Source organism: Anguilla anguilla, chromosome 2, assembly GCF_013347855.1.
Source record: "Anguilla anguilla isolate fAngAng1 chromosome 2, fAngAng1.pri, whole genome shotgun sequence".
Lineage (NCBI taxonomy): Eukaryota > Metazoa > Chordata > Actinopteri > Anguilliformes > Anguillidae > Anguilla > Anguilla anguilla.
In genome coordinates, this window is record NC_049202.1 from 27,123,445 (window position 1) to 27,148,921 (window position 25,477).

General features: G+C 41.2%; 1 protein-coding gene across 1 annotated transcript; it reads left to right on the top strand.

The window, feature by feature from the left end:
• Positions 1-1,470: 1,470 nt before the first annotated feature.
• Positions 1,471-23,657, top strand: casc3 (casc3 exon junction complex subunit). The gene is made up of 13 exons (XM_035404660.1): positions 1,471-1,680; positions 2,489-2,513; positions 2,772-2,827; positions 3,382-3,600; positions 11,012-11,163; positions 11,336-11,512; positions 12,829-13,691; positions 17,077-17,138; positions 17,518-17,626; positions 18,138-18,254; positions 18,715-18,920; positions 19,066-19,249; positions 20,743-23,657. Exons 1-12 carry the CDS (start codon positions 1,495-1,497, stop codon positions 19,210-19,212), a joined length of 2,319 nt encoding a protein of 772 aa, XP_035260551.1. The 5' UTR covers positions 1,471-1,494; the 3' UTR covers positions 19,213-19,249; positions 20,743-23,657.
• Positions 23,658-25,477: the final 1,820 nt, after the last annotated feature.

Below are 25,477 nucleotides of genomic sequence, written 5' to 3' on the forward strand. Positions count from 1 at the left end.
GACACGTGGATGGGTTGTGCGAAATGTGTATGGTACCGGAGATTGTTGGCACATAATAATGGTGTATGACAAATTTGTCAATGAAAGAGCAATGTTATTTAGCAGGATAGTGAAGGGCAGTGGTAGGGTCGGTGTTAAAGACATTTTGGGTGAGGGGGAAGGCTCATGTAGGAATGACAGGGCTGTAGTGCAATATCTATTAGAAATGGGTTTGGGCTATAGAATCTGACTACTGGCCTAATTTGCTCCACAAGTCAGTCTTTGACCAAGTCACAATGGTCAAATTCACTGCAGAGCCTGTACTGTTAACCACTTTTTAACTACGCTACTGCAGCTACCCTGCAACGCCACATTTCTAAATTAATGTTAGCTAGCCCTATAGGTCCTCTACCTAAGGGTGTGCCATGGTAGTTTCAACAGTTTATTTTATTAATACAGTTATATAAATTCTGTAGCAGTAGCTGAACAAACAAACAAAGTGACAAAGACCAATCCATAGCCCCCCTCATTTATTATGTGGGAGGACAACAAGCTGCTCTACCACAGCTCTGTAGGTAGCCGTGAAAGGAGAGGAGAGAGCTGTGATATCAAGCAAATCGTGTTTGCTGTGTTCGACTATTTGTGTCTGAGGGCTGAGAATGCTCAAGTACGTATGCTGAACGTAAACGGTGATTTAGGATGTAGTTGGTGGTGCCTTCCTGAACATCTAGTAAAAAACATTCTCTTTCAATACCTGCATGATCATTAAACCCACATAAACAAAACACAACAGGGGCCTCATGGTAGAATTTTTAATGGGCCACAGAACGACCCTGCCTCTACCAACATACAAAAAATTAGTAGGGCTGTCGTGTACACAATAACCCCATTAAAAACACTTCCATTTAAATATATGACAAACACTTGGTTGGGGGAAATAAATAAATAAATACAGATTAAAATATTGAGGCCTATTAAATAAATATTGAATCTGAAACCTATGCAGAGATATGCTTGCCCCATTAATGTACAGAATGATTGTAGGCTACACACAAGGCCAAGTTACTTTAAATAATTTATGAAACATTGGGTAGCATTGCTTTGGAATACAGCTTGTTTAATTTGTGTGAGCTAAGAGCCAAGATAGGCAATATTGTTTATTGTAACTTGGGATAAATTTGATATCAATACGTTTAATGGCCTAGATTTTGCTAGTTTGAATTAATGACTTATAGACAGTCATTTGTATGTGAGTAACTTATCATTTTTGTATGTTGAAAACGTGTTTTCCTTCAAATAGCATACGATCTAGATTTCGTGTTCCTGGCGCTTCCTTCCTTTGACAACAGATTTAAGATCAGTTTTTCAATTTCAAAGACCACCAAAATCATCCAATGTTTCATTTTTCTCTGATCCAGGATCAGCTAATTAGTGCAAAATGAACCAAGACATTATTCTAAAATCATTCCCATAATACTTTGCACGGTCCGATTTTTCCCCCATTCGATTCCCAAGATGGCGGACAGGCGGCGGCGACGGAAACGCGCTTCCCAGGACAGTGAAGAGGAGGACGAATCCGGTTCGGGTACAGAGAGCGGAGGGTCCTGTTCCGCTGGAGGAAAGGCACGAATAACTGTCCAGGAGCCTGTGGTGTTACCTACTGTACACGTTCGGACGAAAAGCGAAGAAGAATCGGAATGTGTGAGTGTTCCGTCTCTCTGTTCTATGGCTTGAAAATGGTTCTTTCCAAGGGTAGCTAACTGGCTAGCTAGTCACCAGAGCTGCTTTATCCAGGCCACACGGCTTTAGTAACACACAGCGCGTATCCCCCCGGAGGAAAATGTGATGATACAAATTTTCGGAGTATTGTAATGGGGATCTTTAAAGGTTCCTGGAAGAATTATCAAGTTCTAGTAGCTAGTTTACGATTTGCGTCTTTCCACACGCGGTTCAGGAAGCTCGGACGGCTGGCTTCTTAGCTACAGGCTGATTATTTACATCTAAATCGAAATACTGAATCTAGTATTTAAACGTATTTGTGGTAATGCGCTATTTAGCCCTAAGTGTAAATATTAAATGCTGTAGGATCGTAGAGTAGCAACATGGCTAATATTGGGTAACAATCTAAACTAGGCAAACGTACACAGTGTTGGTCATTAGCTAAACTGCGGCGGCGTGCTACGACCATACGGTCTATGGCCACGACTGAACCACTTGTACGCTAGTTAGCTATAGCAGCACTGTGGAGACCGCCCTAACTGCTAACTTAAACCATAAAGAATTTGAAACGATATTATAACTTATTTACATTCGCTTGGTGAGTGTTGTCACCTTTTGTGATCTGGGCCTTGTCGGTAAAGCTGACGATATGATGAACGTGTGTTGAATTGTTCCATTGATAAAAGGTATCGTTATTGCTATTATAAAAAATATCAAACGTTTGAGATCTATCCTGCTTGGTCTTAAAATTGATCGCATTCTTCACTAATTCAATTCTTCTATCCTGCAGGAAAGCGAAGACGCCATAGGTGAGGGTAAGTGTGTTGGATCATTTTTGTCCATTCCTTTTCTCCACAAGATGGAAGAATGTAACGAATGGTTTTAAATAATATGCTTCAGAAGCTGATCGTTTGAAGTGATTACTTCATTAGATGTAATTAGCTTAATACTGGACTGTCAGCTAGTAGTAACCAACACGAAATAAACAGTCTAACGTCTTTCTTTATAAACAGTTGCGGATATGATTTGACGTGATATTATACCCTTATCTTTTGACTTGTCTGTGTTTGCAGCAGTGTTGTCTGACTATGACAGCGCTGACCCGGAGGATAACGGTTCTCACTCTGAGGTAAGTTTGGCAGCATTTGAGCAATAGCAGGAAGGACTAGGTGGTAAAATGTTGATCCACTTATTTTTAACATAATTGGGAAGGTAATCATTCAAGGAATTCATCCTATGAAGGTGAATTTTTCATATAAATTATTCTGTTTCGTGTGTGCATTTATTTTGTGTTCTTTTCAAATTTATGCAGGAATTGTAATAACACTTGTTGGGTATTCTGGCTTGAGCCAACCCAGGTGATGCCAGAAGCAGACCTCTTGCAGGTGGTTTCCATTAGTGCACTGAAGACTAAATGAAGAGCTTGTGTTGTATATGGCTTCCAAAATACAACATCTGCAGTTTTAAGTACCTACTTAATACAGAAAGTTTATGATGTAACGTTTTCATTTTTGAATTTTCCTGTCACTGTAAGCTATACAGTGTAATATCTGTACTGTGGTCCTATAATCATGGCTGCCCAAAGCAGTGTAGTGAGTGGGATTTTTGGTAATATGAGGACATGCTTGTGCGAGGAGCAGAATTTGATCAGGAACCAAAATGATCTCATTCTCTTTAACCCAGGGAGAGGACGAGGAGGAGGAAGAGGTGGTGGTGGTGGTGGAAGGCAAGGGGTTTAGTGATGAAGAGGTATCCAAACAACCTGAGCCTCAATCTGCTACAGATAAGCTTGTTGGAGATTTGGGAGAGGAAGAGGACAATGAAGAGGAGAGTGTGGGTAAAGAAGTCAAGTCTGATGAAAAAGGGAACCTGGAAGGAGAGAGACAGAGTGGGGATGGACAGGTATGTTACCTCAATTTCTTTCATTGCTTTTGTCATTGACTGCGTTTAGCCATCTGCCTGTGTTCTTTTGTTCTTTGAATCGATGATTTTGCCTGTTGCAACTATTTGCGTTTGGGAATGTAGGGGGTTGGTGGCTGTTCCCACTTCCCCTGTTTATAGCCAGACTTAATACTGTGCAAGTTTTTGCCTTGTAGTCCTTGTATACAAGGGGGTGAGGAATGGCAAACGTACTTTTATTTAATTAAAAAAACACAATGGTCTTGGTCATCTGTATATTCTGGAACAGTGTAATTGAGGACAAGAGTATTATATTTCATATAGCCATATGACATGCACAGTCTAAAGGCCACTTCATACTTTCCCCGTGCACATGTCCGCGAGGGTCCGCTTTGGTCCGCGTGACGTAAATGTCGTCATCCGCCCATGTCCGTGAGGGTCCCCTATGCGGACGTCCGCGCGCAGCCCAAAATTTGTGACCGCGCGGACTGTACTCATAGCAAGCGCGCCGACTGCACATGCTTGTTTTGAAGAGGGGTTGTGCGAGGAGATCCGCCGTTACCCACAAATTATATTACTGCCACCTACTGGAATGGAGTGTGGATCAGGAAATGCGCATGCGTGGAACGCCAGATCGACGCAGACCCTCAATTGTAGTATGAATGGAACCGCATGCGCGTCCGCGCGACCAGTACAAGTCCGCAGCTGTCCGCGGATGCAGAACACGGAAAGTATGTCCGAGCCTTATGGATGCACAGGGACATCAGGGATGCTGCCTAGATAACCACTTCTGAGATTGTTGGATGAAACTGGGGCTAATGGCTGAGCCACTAGAATGATGTTTTACTTGATTACCAGATTGCCAGATAGATGCTATGTGTTATTTACAAAAAACTGCTGAAAATAGGAAGGTAATAAAGATTTTTTTCCAAACTGCTTGTTAAAATTTTCACAACATGGTTGAATTCTATTGCAGAAGTAGTTTTTTTTATTTTTTATTTTTTTACCACATCTATGGTATTTCTGGTGAAAATGTGATCTCACACTTATGTCTTTTTGACAAAGTAAGCAGTGAGCAGTTAACATTGGTTGCCTCATAACTGCACAATTCTGAAGAAGTTTGAGTTATAAATGCAAATCTCTTCTAGAAAATGAAGTGTTTTGTGGCTGTTCTTGTTGCGATTCTTGTTCAGGTGGCTTGTCTTTGTGGGAACAGCTTTTTGGTTTGATAATTTGATTCAAATTCGGGTCAGTCCCACACCAAAGAAAACCTTGTTATGGTAATTTCACATGAACACTGAATTGTAATAGATTAATTGTACATGATGACTGTTCTTCAGATTTAGTATAGGCTACTGCTTTTGGGACATCCTGAGGTCTGGATGAGTGAGCTAGATTTCTTTTGAAAACTTTAGGTCACATTATCTTCCTTTTCTGTTATAGGCTAGTGCTACAGCACCCTGGTTCTGGACAGCTGCACACCAGCGTGTTTTCCATAAACCACTGGGGACAGCTAATTTGTGTCAATAATTATTAAACAGTCATTGGTGTTGAATTCTTTTTGAAGTGCCAGGCTGGAGCAAAACCCTGAAGCCTCTACCCCCACTGGAATTGGGTTTTTTGCTCACTCTGGATAAATTCTTCTAAATGCATAAATGCAATGAAATGGGTTTAATAAACTTAATTGCCTAAAGTACATTAGGGCTATGGGGTACAACAGCTAAACAGATGTTTACTAAAAAGTACATGGAATTGTTACAGAAACAGAAGTTGCGTGCGTTTTAAATAAGTGGTTTTCTGCCATAAATTAAAGTTTAAACCAAAATGAATAGACAGCAGGCTTCAACAGAGCATATTTTTGTCATATTTAGTATTGACGAGGTTAACAACTTGCTTAAAGCACCACGTGGCTTTTAAAAGGGCATATTTACCATACGCCAAGACTGTAGATGCTCTGATTATTTTTTCTGTGGGCTTTTTGCACTGGATATTTCACTGGCCGCACAAGGCATGTATTTATTAATTCTAACTGGCTTGGTTAGTTGTCAATCATTGAAATGGATGATGTGCGTACCAGTGATCTCATAAGTGCTGGTGAGCTCTGAAATGCTTAATGCTGTGTATCTATAGTAGGGCTTAAAGTATATATTGGTCAGCTGATATACAGGCTTCCACAGAAATATTTTTATCTGGGGAAATACCGCAGAGAAAGCACTGAAAGTCTCTTAAAACAAACCGCATTCATGGCATTACAGTTATTTAGAATAATAGCCATGCATAGGGGTGCATCTCACTGAACTCTGGTCCATCTGTTATCACACTGAAGAACTTTCGCAAGTCAGAAAGAACTCTGGGCTGGCATTCAAGTGCAGGTTGCATTAAGTAAAAATAGCAAACATTAGTGGATGCAAACACGGTCAAAACATTAACGAATAGCCTAACACCAGTAACCAAGGCAATAGCCGCGTTTCCACCAAAAGTACCCAGAACTTTTAGTCCCAGGAACTACTTTTCAAGGAACTAAAAGGTTCCTTCAGCCCATTGTTGTCTGCGTTTCCACCGCGGTCTAAAGTCCAGAAGATTAGGCAAATTAGCCCACTGACGTATGAAAAAGCGACGTTGCCGTCGGTCCATCTGTCCTATGATTTCTTTTGTAATCCCATACTACCACCGAAGTAGCCTACATTAATAATAACCGGGACAGCCCGGAGGGGTTTATTCCACTTATATACAACGGGTTACCAACAATGACTATATATGGTTACTTTTGTATTTATTGATTTTTATCGATTTAATCACCTGAAATTGCAATAAGCCGTTTGGGCATATTTTCCGTTGTCAAGCAAAACTGTAGTTGGTAGTTGAACTTGAACCATTGTTATGCAACAAATAGGATATAACAGGCCAATAGTCAGATTGTAACTGTTTTATATATCATCTCAAACACATTCATTATGTTTTTATGCGAACATTCACTTTCATGTCTTGACATCCGAAGCGACAGAATGCATTCACATTCCAAAAATAACTGGCAACAACAGCAGAAAACATGCACACGTTGTAAACAATTTGCTGTTGAATTGATTACTTTCTCATCGTCAATTCCATATAGGCTAATCGCAAAATGACAAGAACAGAACGAAAACTCGGACTTGCGTGAAAATTTAAATTAGCAGTGGTACAGCCACCGTTTGCTTTCCTTCAAAGTTACTGCTAGCCGAGCAGCGAAGTGTGCGCTCCAGATGCGAACCATGCTGGTCTTTTGTGGAATTGAAGAATGGCAGAGTAAAATTATGGCAGTCTGAAAAAGCAAAACGGACGATTGCTAGAATTAACCTGTTATTTTACCCTGACAAAAAGTGCGGAAGGTGATTTCCAGTTTGCTTTTACTGTATCACCAATGTAAATTACGCAGAACTACCGCATACTTCACATAACTGTATCAAACGTTTTGAGTCAATTACAACGGGCTAACAAAGAAAATCCGGAAGAAAATATTCAGCAACCGAATTAAACTGTTTGAATGTTTTGGTACGTAATATGCTGTCCCAGCACAAATGCTTAGCATTTTATAAAACGAATACTAAAGCAAGAAAAGAACAGAAGAGCACAGGTTATAATTCTGAGACGGTGGCAGGCTATAACCAAAAGTAGGCTACTGTGCCGCATAACATACAAGTTATGCAAGTTTGATTTGAAGTTATTATGAAAATAAATAGGTTTGTGGCTGCAGATTTTTAAAAATGGCGGTTGAAATAAAACACTGCAAGTAGTCGACCAATCAGAACTTTTCAGCGCTTGCGCCCCACCTCAAAGGTTCCGGTACTTTTGGAAAGTACTACCCCCCGAGCAGGAACTTTTTTGGGGGTAAAATAAAGTCCCCGGAACTTAATTTATACCCTAGTTCCTGCGGTCGAAACGTTTAGTTTGTGTGAGGCAATATTGCTTCTTGTAACTTGGTGTAATTTTGATATTAGTATCAGTACAGGTGCAGCGGTGAATTGTTTTTGACTAAAAGGAAATGTATAGCCTATACCTGGCATGAAGATGTAATTATCTTGCACCAGTTTCTATTCGACCGGTAACCTACCGGACCGAATCACAACGCAGATGTTTTCTAGTTTAATTTCGCAGGCGTCTGCTATCTGTACTAATGTTATACACTCGGTCTGTCGTCTGGTTAGCAAGGTAGCTAACGTTAAACTCAGTGAAAATGCCGAAAGTGGAACTGCATAAAATTTCAGAAATATAAATAAGCTTCCTGAAAAGATTTTACAGATGGAAAAGCAATAGTTTTATTTTTAGTTAGCCAGCAAGCCAGTGCAGTGGGTTAGAGGTTTTCTTGGATCCAAGGGGAGATTTGAATTCAGGTCTGTCACTCATCCAAAAAATTCCATAAGTAAACACACTACCTAGTGAGCTACAAGGAAAGTAGTTATTTGAGTTGAGCAAAGTTGTGCTTTTTAAAACGTATATGTCTATTTTGTATATCCATTGTTTTTATTGGCTTATATACTTAAATGTCCAATGAGGAGACGTATTATTTGTGGGCTTGGAGCATTTTTGATGATGTAATCAGGCAGGAGTTTTGGGCTTTATTGTATGGATGTGTGAAGTGTGGACGAAGTGAATTCTGTCTGTGGAAATGGGGTCAGAAGGTACAGAGATGAATGTTTTTAAGGGCTGAAAGTCTGTGGTCACTGTGGTTGTTTGTGTAGGGAACCCTGAAAAGCACTCTTGGTGCTGTATAGGTATGGGGCATCCTGCCCCACCAAGCCGTAACTTGGTGGGGTGGCATACCCCTTAACCAACTAAAAATTAGATATGAAAGGTTAGGTGCCTATTTCATACCTAAGCTGGGTGTTTAATTCATGAAATTCTGTGAATTGGGTGCATCTCCAGTACATTGTCATTGAACTTAAGTGGGGGAAATTCTGTTGTAGTTTTCAGCACGCAGTTCAACTAGCTAATTCTTGTGCTTGGTATTTTGATTTACAATAAAAGTTAAAATTTATAATGCATTTCTGTTTGTAAACACCAGCCGGAATGCTTCTGCTATGGTATAGTTAACTAATTTAGTGCTACTCCTTTAATGAGCAGATTCCACTCTTCTGCGGTGAAACTTTATCACTGCTTCCTCTTACTGTAACTTTGGACAGGACAATGAGGTTAACACCCCTTCTGTTTTTAAAAGTGCCATGGGATCTTGATGACCACCCTGAGTCAGGACTTTGCATGAACTAGTCCCTCCAGGAAATAAAAAAAGAAGTAGTGCAAATTCAACCAAACTCCACAATATTTGCGGGGGCTTGCAGTTTTGCAAAATTCCCGTGATTTCCCTGCATTAAATGTCCAAATCCAGAGCCGTATAAAGAGCGTAAAAAAATACGAAGCAAATGCGTATGTAGGGGCTGCGGTCATAATGAAATGCATGACAAAATGGTTAAGGAAAGTAATCATAAGTACTTTTCTGTCACGGGAGTCTTCAATAACGTTGAATGGTGATCCATTTTATGAATAAATTTGTTCTGATGAAACAATTTGGTAGCCTAATTCTCATGATAAGACCACATTCCCCATAAACCCCAATTGTCACACTTCCCAGCGTCAGTGAAATCAAAACAACCGCGACACATCATCGCATCGCGCATTCAGGTGAAATTACACGATGAAGAAAGCGAACCCCTCACTTGCCAACGAAAATAGCTAGGCTATATGCAGTAGACTGTGCAAAACAATTTCCAAATGTTTTACATGAAAGTGGAGGCAAACTATTTTGCACTCCGTGCATTACATTTACATTTATTTGGCAGACGCTTTTATCCAAAGCGACGTACAAAAAGTGCATTTCATGGTCATGGACAACTACAAAACACAGGTTCAATTAGATACAATACTTATTTTGTACAGCTATTTCTAGCCAAGAACACAGTTTAGTTCACACTATTAGTGAACACTATTCTGACCTAACCTCTGCAAAGCCAACTAGGCAGAAGAACAAGCTACAGTGTTAGGACAAATACAAATGACCAAAAAGTGCTGGGTTGGGGGAACATGTAACGAGTGTCATGAAAGGGGGGGGGGGGGGGGGGGTGTGGATTTAGAATGAAATATACAGAGTGGTGGCAGTTAGTCCAGGTATAGTCTGAAGAGATGAGTCTTCAGACCATGACGGAACATGGGTAGTGAGGGAGAGGTTTGAAGAGGGACAGGGAGTTCGTTCCACCACTGGGGAGCTAGGGTGGAGAAGCTCTGTGATCCCTTTGCTCGGGTTTGAGGGGGTACAAGGCGCCCTGCTGCTGCCGAGCGGAGTGGTCCAGCAGGCGTATAGGATCGATTCATGTCCTGCAAGTAGATAGGGGCTGTCCTGTTGGCTGCAGTGTAGGCGAGGGTCAGGACTTTGAACCGGATCCTGGCAGCGACCGGTAGCCAGTGGAGTGATCGCAGCAGAGGAGTGACGTGGGAGAATTTGGGATGGTTGTAGATGAGTCGTGCGTTTGAGAGGGAGGAGATGGAGGATGAGGGAGAGGAGATGGGGTATGATACAGTGGACCCTGAGTTGTAGTTTCATGCATGAGTTTATACACCCTTACAGTTGTAAGAGATTGCACTTCATTTTTGTGCATACAGTATGTGTTGAATTAATATTATTTAAAAAGCATTTAAAGCGCTTATTTTTACAGAAGATGTAGCCTATGTATTCTATATTTCAGTCACAGACTGTCTGATTTGTAGAGCTAGGTCACTTTTACGATTTTTTTTGTAACTTTGAGCCCATGGTTCTTTATGTTCAGAAAATAAAAAAGATGAGAAATAAAATATTTCCAGCTATTTCTGTGATGTGCAGTATGCTTATTATCATAGGAAGTGATTACATATGACTCTTTCTTCATTAGGTAGTACAAAAAAAAAAATCACAATTTTTTTCCTCGATTTGCAATTTTTGCCAATTCCTGCAATTTTACCGCAAAAAATCACATAAAACTTCACAAATTGCATCACAATTTTTGAGAAAAGCCCCTGCAAAAGCATTTTTGATCACAACAATCACAAAAAAACAAACAAACAAAAAAAAGCGAAATCCTGGAGGGACTAATTAACATCATATCCAAAGGATGGCATTTTCTGCTGCAGCATCTCCCATCTCTTTGTTAGAGCATTGGATTTCTATTTTTAGGTCAAGATGAGTGCCCTACTATTGACTTAGCTTTTCTAACAGCAACTTTGTTTTCCATGGTATCAAGTAGAAAGCATGTAATTGCTTGGCTTCAGCAGCTTTGACATGGGTACAGGGTGTTATGGCTGGTTGCATAGTGGCGACTGGTGGCAACATTGTTGAACTACCCCATTGCCAAAGATTTGCGTGATCACTAATACTCGCGATAATACAACTTTCTTCCCCCTCCTGTCTCAGGAAAGCACTGATGACCCAGAGAACAAGTCTGGCAGCAAGGCTGGCAAGAAGCTGGATGACGACGAAGACCGGAAAAACCCCGCTTACATCCCTCGAAAGGGTCTGTTCTTCGAGCACGACGTGAGGGGGCAGGCCCATGAGGAAGACATTCGGTGAGGGAGAGTGAACAGAGGAGAGGCCATTTAGCACATAAGGAAGAATGGAAGTGCTGTCAGAATGAACCAATGCGAGATGTGTCACCGGAACAGGATAGCATCTCAGTTCAACATCAGATGTGTACTGTAATAGATAATCTTTCTGTCTCTTGTCTCACTGTCTTCACAGGCCCAAGGGACGACACAGGAAGTTGTGGAAGGATGAGGGGCGCTGGGAGCATGACAAATTCCGAGAGGATGAGCAGGCACCAAAGTCCCGCGAGGAACTGATTGCCATGTATGGTTATGACATCCGCAACTCCAATGGCCCCAGCGATGGCCGCCCCTTCAGGTCTCGTAAGCCGAGGTACTGTCATCTGGCCTCATCTCTTTGTCCCACCAGGGAGCTTTTAAAAAAAAAAAAAGCTTTTAAAGGAAATTTGTTTCATCCGTTGATCACAAGTTTCAAAATCTCTTCCTAGTGTAAAGATCAGATACTTTAATTGAAGTAATCCATCTTTGATTGGTTACATTATTGCTTGTTACATTCAACAGCCTTCTTGGCAGCTCAATTTCCTGTTTTCTATAAATTATGTTGAGTGATATTTGCAGTTTGGAAAATATGTATTTCCCTTCACATCAAATATGTGAATTTATCAGAAGCAGAACTGCGTATGTAAGGCTTGTTGTTTTCCTGTTTTTACCGATTTTCACCGTAAAATACCCTGATTATTTATTTATTTATTTATTTTAAAGGCGCTGATTGGTTTAAATTGATTTTCTCCAAGATTTTGTGTCCACACATCAGAAATTTGTTCCTGTTTGTGTTTAGGTAGAGAGTGTCGTCTCTTGACAAAATTGACCCTTGTCAAGCCCTTGCCCAAGTCCCACTCTCCTTACTGTTACTGTTGCCAATTCCAACAAGCTTTCGCACACAATTGGTGTCGGTCTTCACGTACACGAAAGATGGCTCACAGGCAAATTTCCCAAAAAAGGGCACTGTTTGCTGTCTTTGGGAAGAATCTTCCAACTCTGATCACCTCTGGCACAAACCGGAAAGGTGGTATTGCGGTAGTTTATCAGGATCAACGATTTTGTGTTCTTCGTACTCATCAGAGTCGGTCATCTTAGTCCTGGTTAATGCCCTTTGATTCCGAATCAAACGCTTCAGTGCTGTCCATGTATTATCTTTTCATCTTATCATTTATGTCATTTTTTCAGTCTAACAGTATAATAGCAGAGCTTTTTGTCTTCCAGCTATTACATCAGGCATCACAGAAGCATGTTTGCAGTATGACTTCAGGTGTTTCCGTCAGGAGTGATCAATTTGTCAAATTTTTAGCCACACTAACAACAATTTCAGCTTAATTTATTGAAAAATCTCTAGACTAAAAATAATTGAATATTTCTGGGGGATGCTGTTGTGTTGCTTTCTCTTTAAAATTTGTACCATTGCTTTATTATAAATACTATAACTTTATAATAAAACAGGTGAAAATTGGCCAAATTTTCCTTCTCCACAAAGGAGCCAAGCAAGAAATTGGCTGCAACAAAAACTAACATTCTGAGGGGTTCCCTAGGCCTGAGGTTGAGAACAGAAATGTGTTGTTTCACAGTAGCTGGCACTCCAGCTGGTCTTGCTGTTATGATGAGCTATGAATGACTCCCACCTTCCTCTGGCAGATACAGCTGTTCCCCTGGCCGGGAGAAGAGGTGGAGGGACGGAGAGAAGCTCAGTCGCTCATCTTGGGTTGGCAGTGGTAACAGCGGCACCCTCCCAGCTGTCGTCCCAACTTCCTCTGTGGCTCCTCCCTCTGGTCCTGCACCACCTCTACCCCGTGTCCAGGGAAGCGGTGGCAGAACCTCCTCGCACCCACAGGCTCGCAGCTTCCAAGGCCACCGCCCCACTTCAACCTCTTACCGTTACAAGCCGCCAGAAGAAAACAATCACCAACACCACCCCCTGCAGCACCAGGGCGGCTTTGGCCGGGATGGCCACAAGCAGCACTCAGAGATTGAGCAGGGCCCTGTGCGTAGGGGTAGGGGTGAAGAGACTGAACACAGCCCTGCCGTGGTGGAAGAGGACCTGTATGAGGAGGAAGAGCCACCAAAGCAGCAACTGCAACAGCAGCAGCCCACCTACTACAGTGGCAAGCTGTCAGAGCGGGACCCCGCTGTCCCTGCCCTCCACCGCCGGCGGGAGGAGATCCCAAGCGCGCCAGTGCTGCCCAGAGATGCCTCCCCAGCCACCACTGCAGCCCCTGAAAGGACAGTGGAGAGGAAGTCATACTCACTGGCCCGCAGGACTCGTGCCAAGCCCACCGAGCTGGGCAAGCAGGTCTCACTGGAGGAGTCCGTCCCGCCGGTGCCAGCCACCCCCCAGCATGCCCCGTCTACAGTGAAGAGCGAGGCATGGGAGACCAGCGGAGAAGGCAGTAGTGTGCAGGGGGGGCTAACGGGGCTCGACCAGGACCTGGCTCGACTCAGTCTGGCGGGGCAGAACTGGGCCCAGAGCCCTCCCTCCTACCTGCGTGCTGAGATGAGGGGTGAGCTCCGGCCCGAAACCGCCATCAACTGCTGTGTGCTTAATAATAGTGCTCTTTTAACAGCCACACCACTGTTCTCATATTCAATGCTCTTACTTGTATTAGCTTGTGGTAACTGAGCAGAAAGTGTAAATGAATAAAACATGCATCCCTGTAGGTTATATGGTAGACACTTCTATTATAATAATAATGAATCATTTCCTTGCAGAGTGCTTTATGCTATGAAAATATATATATATATATATATAGAAATAAAGCCAAATAAAGACCATAAACATTCAATAGAACTGTAATTCAGTCAAAATACTTTTAAAAGACCTGTGTCAGAATATTTTAAAATGTTTAAAAGACCAATTTTTCACATGAAATGTTGAAATCATGTGAAAAATAAGACCATAGAAAATGGTCATAGGCCCTGATAAAATTAGGCAAATTATTCCATAAAATGTCTGCCTATTTAGTTAATGCACAAGAAAGCTAACAAAGGGTCTAGAGTTGATTCTGGGTATGCAATAGAGCAGAAATGTCTGGTTCCGGAAGTAGAAATGCCATTCATATTTGCCATAGAGAATTTGATTCGCCAGACATTATATATTAACCATAAAAGATAGACTTGCCATGAGCTACAAGATTGTGAAACAATGTCTCATGCTCCTTTATAAGCCATAAATCTGACCGATTTCAACTTCGTTTTTAAGAAATTGTGTTTTAATCATGACTTCCCGTTAAAGTACTACGCTACCCGCAACCCTAAAGCGAGTTCCACCAGTCAGACACGTTGCCGTTACTACAGAGATGAGAACCACTCTGAAGTTGCTCGGCGACAGCTAGAATTTTTTCTAGTCTATGATGACAGCCGGAGTTCCATGCTAGCTAGAAACACACAAAGTAGTCACCGTCTTTTAGCAACCTGCTGCATCAAACCTTCTCTTTTTGAAACACATTCATATACATAACACCCTTCTGAGTCACTTAAAAACATTTTTATTTTCTTGAATAATCTTTATCAGATCCAATGTGTCCCTCATCCCAGTATTCATGTTCACATAAATAAAATCTTGTTAGCTATGTTTTCATTCCATATCATTCCACACAAAAAAGTGGATTTTGACACCACCATCTCAGTTTACTGAAATGTTTCATGTAGTTAGAAAAGATAAGTATTCATGTTAATTTTTGTAGAAATACCATCTGATTTGTTAGAAATCGAGCTAACGTTAACCATGACTGCGAAGCAACGACACTGAAGCCTAGCTTTAGCTTAAACGAAGGTCCGGAAGTACAGTATAGAACGATATAATATAAAACACTATAACCTTAAGTACAAGAAATTACTAAAGAGAAAAATGTAATTAACCTAAATGTTGTTGAAACCGATTGAAAGTGAGGGAAAAGCAATACGATTACATTACTCGTAATGATTTATGGGATGTGTAGTTAATTCCCCCTTATAAAAAGTTCACAGTCTTGTACCTTTGCCTTTTTTTTGTTTTTCAAAGAATTTTTTGCCTCTAAATCATTTTTATAATGTCATGATTCATCTCGTAGCTGGATGGTTCAGTTTATGTCTGAAAACTATATTATCTAGCGCCTTTCCGAAATGTCTATGGAGTAAATTTACTTCCGGAACCAGGGCCGCTGAAAAAGTAAGCGGTAACGTTTCTGCTCTATTTGCAATTGGTGTCTGTTGCTGTTGTCTCCCAACTTGAGGACAAAATAAGTGTTAATGCCAGGAAAGCAGGTCATCATGGGGATGAAAAATCAGAATAAATCAGAGACATAGCCAAAGCATCGGGTCTGTCAAAATCAACTGTTTGATACATTGTTAGGAAGCAAGAACACACTGGTGAGCTTAGCAATGGCAAGCAACCTGGTAGACCACAGAACACCGCTGTAGTGAATGAGTGAAGAATGCTTTCAGTTGTGAAGAAAAACCCCTTTTAAACTGTCAAACTGATCAAGAAGGCTCTCCAAGATGTACACTCGATGTGTCAAAGACTACCATAATAACGACACTAGCATAAGCGCAGAGGGTTCCCTGTAAGATGCAAACCACTGGTAATCCTCAAGAACAGAACATCCAGGTTGGAGTTTGCTGAAAAGTATATTTAAAAAACTGTAGAATTCTGGAACAGACAAGATGAGTATTAACCTGTACCAAATTGATGAAAATAAAGAATGGTGAAAGGAACTGCTCATGGTCCAAAGCACTCCCTCCTCATTAGTGAAACACGTTCGTGGGGGTGTTATGGTTTGGGCACGTATGGCTGCCACTGGAACTGACTCTTCATTGTTGGTGCGTCTGCTAGCCTTTTGATAGTGATCCCAGACACTGTTGAATCAACAGAGAGTTTTTCAAAGGCAAATACTGGAAATCTTGTGAATTTCAGTGTTTCTCCTGAATTGAATCAGACTGAACCTGTGTTTTTTATGCTGATGCCCTTTACTTTTAATATATGTGTTTTATATACAGAGAGCAGTTACACCCCTGCTGCACATAGTTGCAGCTCCCAAAAGCTACCTCTTTTTGTAAATAATCCACCCTGAAGAACAGACATAATGTTTTTGGCCTTCTGTTGTTAATGTTGCTTATTTACCTGACAAATATAACTACAGGAGTGTGTATATTCTTCCCCCCCCCCCCCCACCTGCTTCTTATTTTGTGGGCACTTGTGGAATAATGGATATAAATGTGGCACCCTTTCTGCACTACATCTGAAATACGAAAAGTGACCTGAGAGTTGGGAATGGCGTATCCCTTCCCAGTACCCTGCTCCTCCTTTTCTCGTCCTGTGAATTGCTGCTTCACCCTGCTGTGTGCATGCCACTGCTTCTGTTTGCCATGGTTTGGCATGCTTTGCATCTTAAGTTTTTACTGTCAATTTTATGTTGTCTGTCTCTTAAAGGGATATTTCACTTTGATATAACAAGTAATTTTGTGGATCCTTCCCCATTGCATTTGCATAGCTCAAATACTAGCAACATCTGCTGTCTGTTAACAGCATTGCTGTTCCTCCTGGTTATCAGGCTCTTGTGAAGTGCCCTTTTTTATTGATCCATTATCCTCCATAGTTGGTTGCTTTAAGGCTATTAATTTCACGAGGTCCTGAAAACAAATGGGAGTGAAATTGGCGGTATGAGTGAAATATTCCTTTTAGGACAGACTTCTTGGTGCTGAAAGAGCTGTTCGTTCCAGCCAGGTGACTGGAACTACGATCAGGCTTGTATAGGACTGATACGCACCCAACACATCCTGCTGTCTTTTCTGGGATCAATTCTGAGAAGCTTTTGTTCTGCCTGAGTGATGTTAACATCTTTTTATGAGGATGGTCTTGTGTGGGCCTTCACCTGGAATGAGACATGTTCCCCTGTTGGCTTATTGCAGGCATTCATAACTCCATGCACATGGCTGGCGGGCCCCCACAGTATAACCGCATGGAGGAAATGGTGAGTAGATCTGAGGAGAGAGTATATCTGATACCTGAAGATGTAGGTGGGAGCTGAAGCAGGAATGGACTGAGTGAAGAGAACTTGCTGTCTTGGCCTCTGACATAGCTATACTTATGTCTACAGAAGAAAAAATTATTTGACCTTTGTATAAAACTAACCATTTCCATATGGTAAGATGGATTGAGTGATAATTGTTTATGATGGCCATTACTTGTCCTCTAATGGCCAGCACAGCTCAACCATTAATCTATAAGTAGATCAATCCATATAAATAGGGTTGTGCTCGCCATTGGTGTCAAGACAGCCGATTCACTAGTCCCAGAATTTTGACTTCAATTCCTTCTGATTCTGTCTTTTTTCTTTGTTCTCTCTCTAGGGTGTGGGTGGTGGCCGAGCAAAGCGATACTCCTCTCAGAGACAGCGGCCCGTACCCGAGCCAGCACCCATGCATATCGGCATTATGGAGGGCCACTACTATGAGCCAGGTGAGTGTATTACTGCTGACAGCCAGCTGGGGGCAGCAGAGTCATCTGCTTTATTCAGAAAGATGGTGGAAAAGGAAACATCTCTTAATAGATAAAATAGTGATCATCAATGCGATTAATAGTTATTTTCTGGTTTTCAGTGCCTAAATGATATGTAATTACACTTTCAAGGCACTGTATTGTATATGGCAACTTTGCAGTGTGTTATGGCAGTGCAACTGCACACAGGTTTGTTACAGAATGGGTTGAATATTTAAACCCCAATACTACGCTAGCTTGCTAGGCTTGGTAGCATTTCTGTATTCTGCAGAACTGCAATTTCAAGAGCTCTGAGTTAGGCTGCATGTGATGTTTTCACTACAAGAACTAGCTCACGTCGGATATGTCACATGGTAGAATACATTCGTTCATGGAACTTTATTCCATACGTTTATAGGAATGAAGTTGCTGGACAAGGGAGAACATTTTAATGAATTGTTTGATGTGTGCTCTGCTGACTTGTTTCCTGCAGTGTCTTTCCAGGGACCAATATATGCGCACAGTGACAGTCCCACACCTCTCGCACCCCAAGGCATGCTTGTCCAGCCAGAGATGCACCTCACACATCCTGGTCACCCAGGCCATCCAGGTCAGCTTGCCTGCCCAAAGCTGTCTTCTCTCCTCTTACTGCTTTCCTGCAAGAATCTGTCTCCTTGCTATAAAATAAAACTATGTATTTAGGATTCTTAAACCAAACACACATTGGTCTTTGGGGGAAATGTTTAAGTGTTGAGTCCTCTTACAGTTGAGGAATTTCATGGATTATTTGATAGATGTAAGGGGACATTCTGTTTCACCATTTGGGTACTAAATATAAGCCAGGTATATATATTCTGTGTGAGTGAGTAAAAGTCATTAAATTAAGGACAAAGTTGTCAGAGTACAGGGTAAAGAAATCTTTTTTGGTAAAAGATCTGTCTGTTCAGCATTGGTGTTTCTTCTGGCCCTGTGATTTTATTACAGTTCTATTCACAGATTTTTAGGCAAAATTGTTGGACCATAATTTGTTGTTCTTGAACTCTGAAAAGACCTCTAATTGGTACCCCCAGGACTGCATCCTCATCAGTCAGGTGCCCCCATGCCCAACCCTGCAATGTATGCTGGTCCAGCTGTCTCCATGTCTCCTGGGCAGCCTCCTCCCCAGCAGCTTCTGGCCCCCCCCTTCTACCCCCCTCCTGGCGTCATGACCTTTGGGAATACCAACTTCCCCTACGCAGCTGGGGCCACGCTGCCACCTATGTACCCCAACCCCCAGGTGGGTCCACACCCTTTTCTCTTCCGTTTATGACTCACTACACTTCTGTCCACATGGCAGGCTTTCATCATCAATATTCTTCACCACAGTTGGGAGTATTTAGTTTTTTACCTCTGCATGCGTGTCCTTTTGTTGTTCCCTGCAGGCACAGGCCCAAGTGTATGGTGGAGTGACCTACTATGACACCATGCAGCAGCAAGCCCAGCCCAAGCCTTCCCCCCCCCGCCGTTCCTCCCAGCCTGTTACTATCAAACCCCCTCCCCCAGAGGTACCGTTCATTGTGCCAGAGTAAAGCCGTGTCTGCAGATCTCGCTTCCAGCCAACCCTGGGCAAGTCTCACTTCAAGCGGTCTTCTTTAGCATCACTGCACACTTACACCTTCTTTACCACAGTGGCACTGGGGAGTGGGGTGGGGATAGCAGAAAGGAAGATAGATGATAGGGTTAATTTTAATGTAGAAAAGTACTTTAAGAACCCAGTGTGAAAGTTGGGGAAAAAAACATGAAGCATGAAAGATTTAATGGATTTCTTTTGCCTTTAGTGTGCATTTGTTCTGTCCTAGTCTTGTTTTAATTCAGTTCCTTTTTTCAAATGTGTGATGGCTAAGGCCTGACACATACCCTATGTAAGTACACAAATGCAAATGACAACGCTGGGCCAGTGCACTATGAACACATGGGCAGGTTGTATAAACTCAACTCAGCCTGCATTCTTATGTCCCTGGGTACTAAACCAGAGTCCTTATGGGGGCGATCTAGGACAGTTGCAAAAGGCTGAGCACAAGAAAGCTCAAATCGAAGAAGACTGTTTGACAATGCAGCTCACGCTATGTTGCATTAAGAATTTCATGCGACAGAAAACAACGTGTGAATTTGACTAAGTAGCTTGAAGCATTAGCATTTGTGTATTTAAGTAGGGTATGTTTCTGGCCCAACATAGCAAAATGTCAGGGAAAGTTGAGTATTTCCTGAGTGTGCAAAATGCAGTATCTGATTTGACTAATGAAACTGTTTCTAATGTGTTGCATTGACCAATGAATCAGTAACAAGGGCAGTGTGCAAAGGTTTAGTTTTTTCCTCCCCTGTGCCAGCGTTAATAACTAAAACAATGTCGGGTTCCAAATTCTTACTTTTCACTCCTTGTTAGGACTTGTAGTAGCTATAGTAGGGCAAATAGTAGCTTGTTAGACACTGGACATTTAGTTTGTTTGTATTTAGTCTAAAGCTTCACATTATTTAGAAAAACTCAATTTAAAAACTAAATTTGGCACCCAACTTGAGGGGCTGAATTTGTCCAATGCTCATATTAATTTGGAATATCCAGTTGACTAATTGTAGCTGTGTTCATGCACAATCCCCACTACCAATCCAGGAACGTGAAGACATCTGGGGTTCTCTAAAACATGGTGTCCCCAAGCTACTTGTTTTCACACTGCAGCCCACAGCCAAGCTTGCATAGTTGAGCTAGTGGAAGACATCTCATACGTGTCTTTGGCATGCAGTCCATGTACGCCCGATTGACCAGTGAGGAGGGGATGCTAGATAATGGTGAACTGTGGACCCCCCTAACCGACTGAACCCTCCAGTGCTGTCACAAATTGCCCCTATGGAGCGTGTGGTACTGGCATGGTCTATTCAATTTGAAACCATGGGGTTCATCCATACACCATGACTTGGTGCCTTAACCTAATGAGCGAGCCAGAAGCTCAATAAATAACCTGTTTACAATTTCCTAGTCATGAGCTACACCCCAGATGCTATGCATGTTATTCATCACTGGTACATTCTCCTGGTAATGGTTGTCATCTCATGCTCTGTTCCAGGTAGAGAAGGTTGATAAGGTGAAGTCCGGCTCCTAGCTCAGTGGAGGCGAATAGCAGTGGACCAGCGCCATTCTTGGAAGAATTTGTTTTTTATATTTGAATTTCTTTTTGTTTTATGAGACAATTGAGAAGAGAAACTTAACATGAGAGCATAGTATATATTGAAAAGTTGTCTGATACTACGATCAATAGACCGCTTTCCCTTTAACCTAATATGATGCAGAACCTTTGCTGTTTGTTTGCTTGGTGTTCTCGTTTGCTTGTGCTCTGCCTTCACCCCCCTCCCTACAGACCAACTGCGATTACATTAAATAGGTAGGATGTGTACTGTAACGGGTTGTCGTCAAGAGATGCTGTCATTTCTCCCCCTGGCAGTTACTGTGGATCTGCCACACAGTGCTTCACAGTGGCGTAACAGCCAACCTTTTAAGTGGGGTTGTGGGGAAATTTAATAAGTAACAATGTTATGGAAAAAAGGTTTTATTTTTGGAAATGAAATTGATGCCGCAATTAAAGATTAAAGATTGCCTGACTGAATCGTTTTGTGTGACTGAGAGGGACAAGAGGAGCAATAAAGGCAAAGTTGGAGGACTGTTGGAGACTTGTACTGCCCAGACTATCTGCTTTGAATATGGTTAGCAATAATTATCAACATACTGAAGCTGTAACAGTCATACTAGAGGTACTCTGGAGTGCTGTCCCTTTTTAATGGCAGGTGATTACGACACAAGGCTGACGAAGAGTCCAGCCTGTTTATGAAGTATTTTCAGTTAAGAAACTAAGTTCGCAAGCTTTTACGACTGTTTTATCACTTGGTGCCATAAATGGCACTTAGCTGAGTACAGTTAGCCTGAGTACAGTTGTGTGTAAAGTTTGGTGAATGTTCAAATTGGTCATCTGGGCTGTTCTTTAAAAGTGTTTAGGTTTATAAATATTATCTGAGCTTGAGCTTTGGGACCACAGACCAATTACATTTCCAGGTTATCGGCAGAACTTGAACCCTGCTCCATTTTAGAGCACTACAAAAAGCATGGTGTACTCACCCTTTTGTCCCCTTTTTACCACATGCTCCTAGATCCTTTCAGGAGAGGGTACAACATGGCAAACTAAGTGGAAGGAGATTTCTTATTTGTAGTCTGCCTGTCATACACAGGAGTTAAGCTGGAGCTGGCTGTTGATAGAATAGAGTCATTTCCATTTACCGACTGTTGCTGCTGACAGTCCTGCTAGTCAGTGGTCTGAGCATTTATTTCCTTTTTCTCTTGTATTTGGCTGAACCTGCATCCTGCCTCAACCTGGAGTCGATGTAACGTCTGCTGTGCTAGACCTGTTCAAGTGTTGTGCTTTATGTTGGATTCCTCTGAATGCTTCATGTGTGCGTACATTTTTTTTTCCATCTCATCTCTTTCCTGGTCCAGAATTTTGACTGAAACAAAAGGTTGGTGTCCTTTCACAAACTGCTTTACCGTTGGTTACAGCCAGGTGGTGTTTCAGTCTTTCTTTGGTATATCAGAGCTTTAAGGTCTCAGTACACATCCAATTATATTCCTTCTGTCTTAAGGGCTTTAGGCAGGGTTATCTGATAATAAAGTATTGCTTTTTACAAGGCTGTGTGTCGCACTCACTTTTAACATCTCTATTTGATTGCTTCTATTTTCACATGTACTACTGCGTAACAAGTGAGCATGAGGAATTTGTGTTGATATCTTGAATGTTTGACTAAGTGCAACCCAGCCTTGATTGATTATTTATTTTTATTCTGCTGCAGACTTTCCCAGAAAACTGCTAGGATTAGGTTAATTTAACAGGTTAGATCATACTACATGCAAAAGTGTGTCTCTCCATATGTAATGACAAGAATGGTGATCTATTCATAAGTAATGACAAGTACTGTAGCCATGTTGATAGTGCTTGGTTCATATAGTGTAGTATTGGGTTTAACTTAAAATCAATTACTAAGAGCTTTCCCCCCTCCTTTGTCACATAATTGTACTGTATGTTTTTAATCTGATAAAAACCTGTAGTGTAAAATTATTTTTTTTGCCAGAAACGAAGTATTGGATATTATGTGTGCAGGGGAATAGGTCGAAAAATGTGTAAATAGCTATAAAAGATGTCTAATGAAACCTGTGGTTCTTGCAGTAACCCTCGTGTAAGGGTTTAGGTAAAGAAAGGTGTCCAGGTCTACAGGACCTTTTGCACAGATGTTGCATGAGATGTTGATTGGAAATGCTTTGAATGGAGGCAGTGGCTTTTTGCTCCTGAAAAGGGCTCTTTCTTGCTTTGTTGATTAATTGGTATTGCAAAATTTCAAAAGCAGAATGGATTTGGGATTCAGAGGCCTTGGTAAAATAGCAGACATGCGTGCATGTTTTTGCTCCCAAGGCAGCATGAAATGCCATTGTGTTACCAAATCACACAGGAAGGCTATTTGGAATGTGGAAAACCTGCAGTACAGGCATGCATGAATAAATGTATAGACTTGAACTTGAAAATTGTACCAGATTTTTATTTCCTCCCTTCAATGCAATTATTCTAGGGTGGGAGGGGTGACATTGTGTTACAGTTTAAGCCCCTGGGACAGGTCTGGGAGATTCTTTTTGTATATTATGTCTTACTTAGTTTTTTTGTTTTTTACTAAACACCTGGCAGTAAAAGTATTGATTCAGTAAATCTTTTGTTCTATTGTTCTCAATGTTATGTTTAAGATGGTGATAATATTAATTAAACAAAAAAAACTGTACTTTCTCTGCCTTAAAAATCGTCTTGTTGGTTTTACATATCAGTTGAATTTCTCTAGACCAGTTAACACTGTGATGGCTTGTTTATTTTATAGGTGTGTGAATTTGTAAAATCCAATTTTGTTTTCTGTGGAGCAATGGTGGAGAAAAAATAAAAAATGAAGTGAAATAATTCCATGTTGGTTATATCAATTGTCATTAATTTTATCATTTTGAATAGGCAGTACCGACATTTACTGTGAAAGTCATTTGAAAAAATATAGCTGCAAGCAGCAATTCAGGGTGCCAAGCAATCAGTCACAAATACTATGCATATTACCTAAAAGGTTGTTACTCAGCCTTGCATGTTTCATATGTCTACTGAAGAAATTGATTTTTAGTGGATTTTCCTTTTTTAAAATTTGTTTAGTCCCATAGCACCACCTTAGCTTTAATCTTGGCCAATTCTTGATGGCTGCCTGCATCATGTAGCCACAAATACACACCCAAGTTTTATCATGTTACTTCTGTCTGTGATTTATTAGCTCCTTGATAAAAAGCTACGTACAAATGAATGAACTACTTTAAGTGTAGCAACTTTTATTATGTAAGTTTTAGATATTCCAGAGTACATGAAATATAATGTTTTGTGAAAAGCTGTCAAATGGTCAAGTAGGAGATGGAATATTTTTTTTAAATTCAGAATTGTGGAAAATCCATAAAGGAAGGCTTCTGGTTCCTTAAATATGTTCCTCATGAGGAGGGGGGGTAAAGTGACATTAGTTACAGGTAACTTGGTTAAACATGGTAGTTTAATATTGCAAATTCAGTTAAAGGCATACTATGCATTTTCTGCAGCCCTTCTACACGTGCGTTTGTAGTCAAAGTGGTCTCCTCTGTCCTGAACCCCACCCACACCTGTTGAGGAGGCACCCACGAGCGCTACAAGCAAAATGTCAAGGGAAGAGGTGAGGTGGTCAGAGATCCTGAAAATAGCATTTTTAGCAACATGAATGATTCCATATAGATGGTAAGATTAATTAGGCAGTGTTATGATCTTTACACTGTGAAAACAAAGTATAGTAGCTACTATACTTTTTTCTTGTTCGGTATATAGCTATTCTGGACATTTAGTTATAACAGATGTAAACACGGAATCGTGTGGAATAAGTAACATTAGCTGGGTATGGGTACATTATAGCTAGCTAATACACTTATCTGCATCTAATGCAAATATTAACTGCTTTATTTTCTCAACAACAACATATGTATATGTTCATGGCTATGGATAACTGGTACTTTGTGAATTGCAGCTACAGTTGAGGTCAAAGGTTTACATACAGCTAGGCTAAAGACATTGAAACTCAATTCCTCACAACTCTACATTTCATGTTACCATACATTTCCTGTGTTAAGTCAATTAGGGTATCTACTTTGTTTCCATAAGAAGTAATTTCAAAATAATAACTAAGACAGATTAATTTCAGCTTTTATGTACTATATCAGATTTTCAGTGGGTCAAAAGTTTATATAGACTTTGTTAGTATTTGGTGGCATTGCCTTTTATTTGCTTAACTTGTATCAAATGTTTGGGTTAGCCTTCCACACGCTTCTCACAATACCTTGCTGGAACATTTGCCATTCCTCCTGACAGAACTGATGTAAAGCAGTCAGGTGTGTGGGCCTCCTTGATCAGACATGCTTTTTCAGTTCAGTCCACAAATTTTCTATGGGATTCAGGTCAGAGCTTTGTAATGGCCACTCCAATACTTTCACTTTGTTGTCTTTAAGCCATTTTGTTACAACTTTGGAGGTATGCTTAGGATCATTGTCCTGCTGGAAGACTCAGTTGCGACCAAGTTATAACCTCCTAGCTGATGTCTTGGTGTTGCTTCAGTATTTCTAGATAGTCCTCCTTCCTAATGATGCCATCTATTTTCTGAAGTGCACCAGTCCCTTTTCCAGCAAAACACCCCCTACAACATGATGCTGCCACCCCCATGCTTCACAGTTGT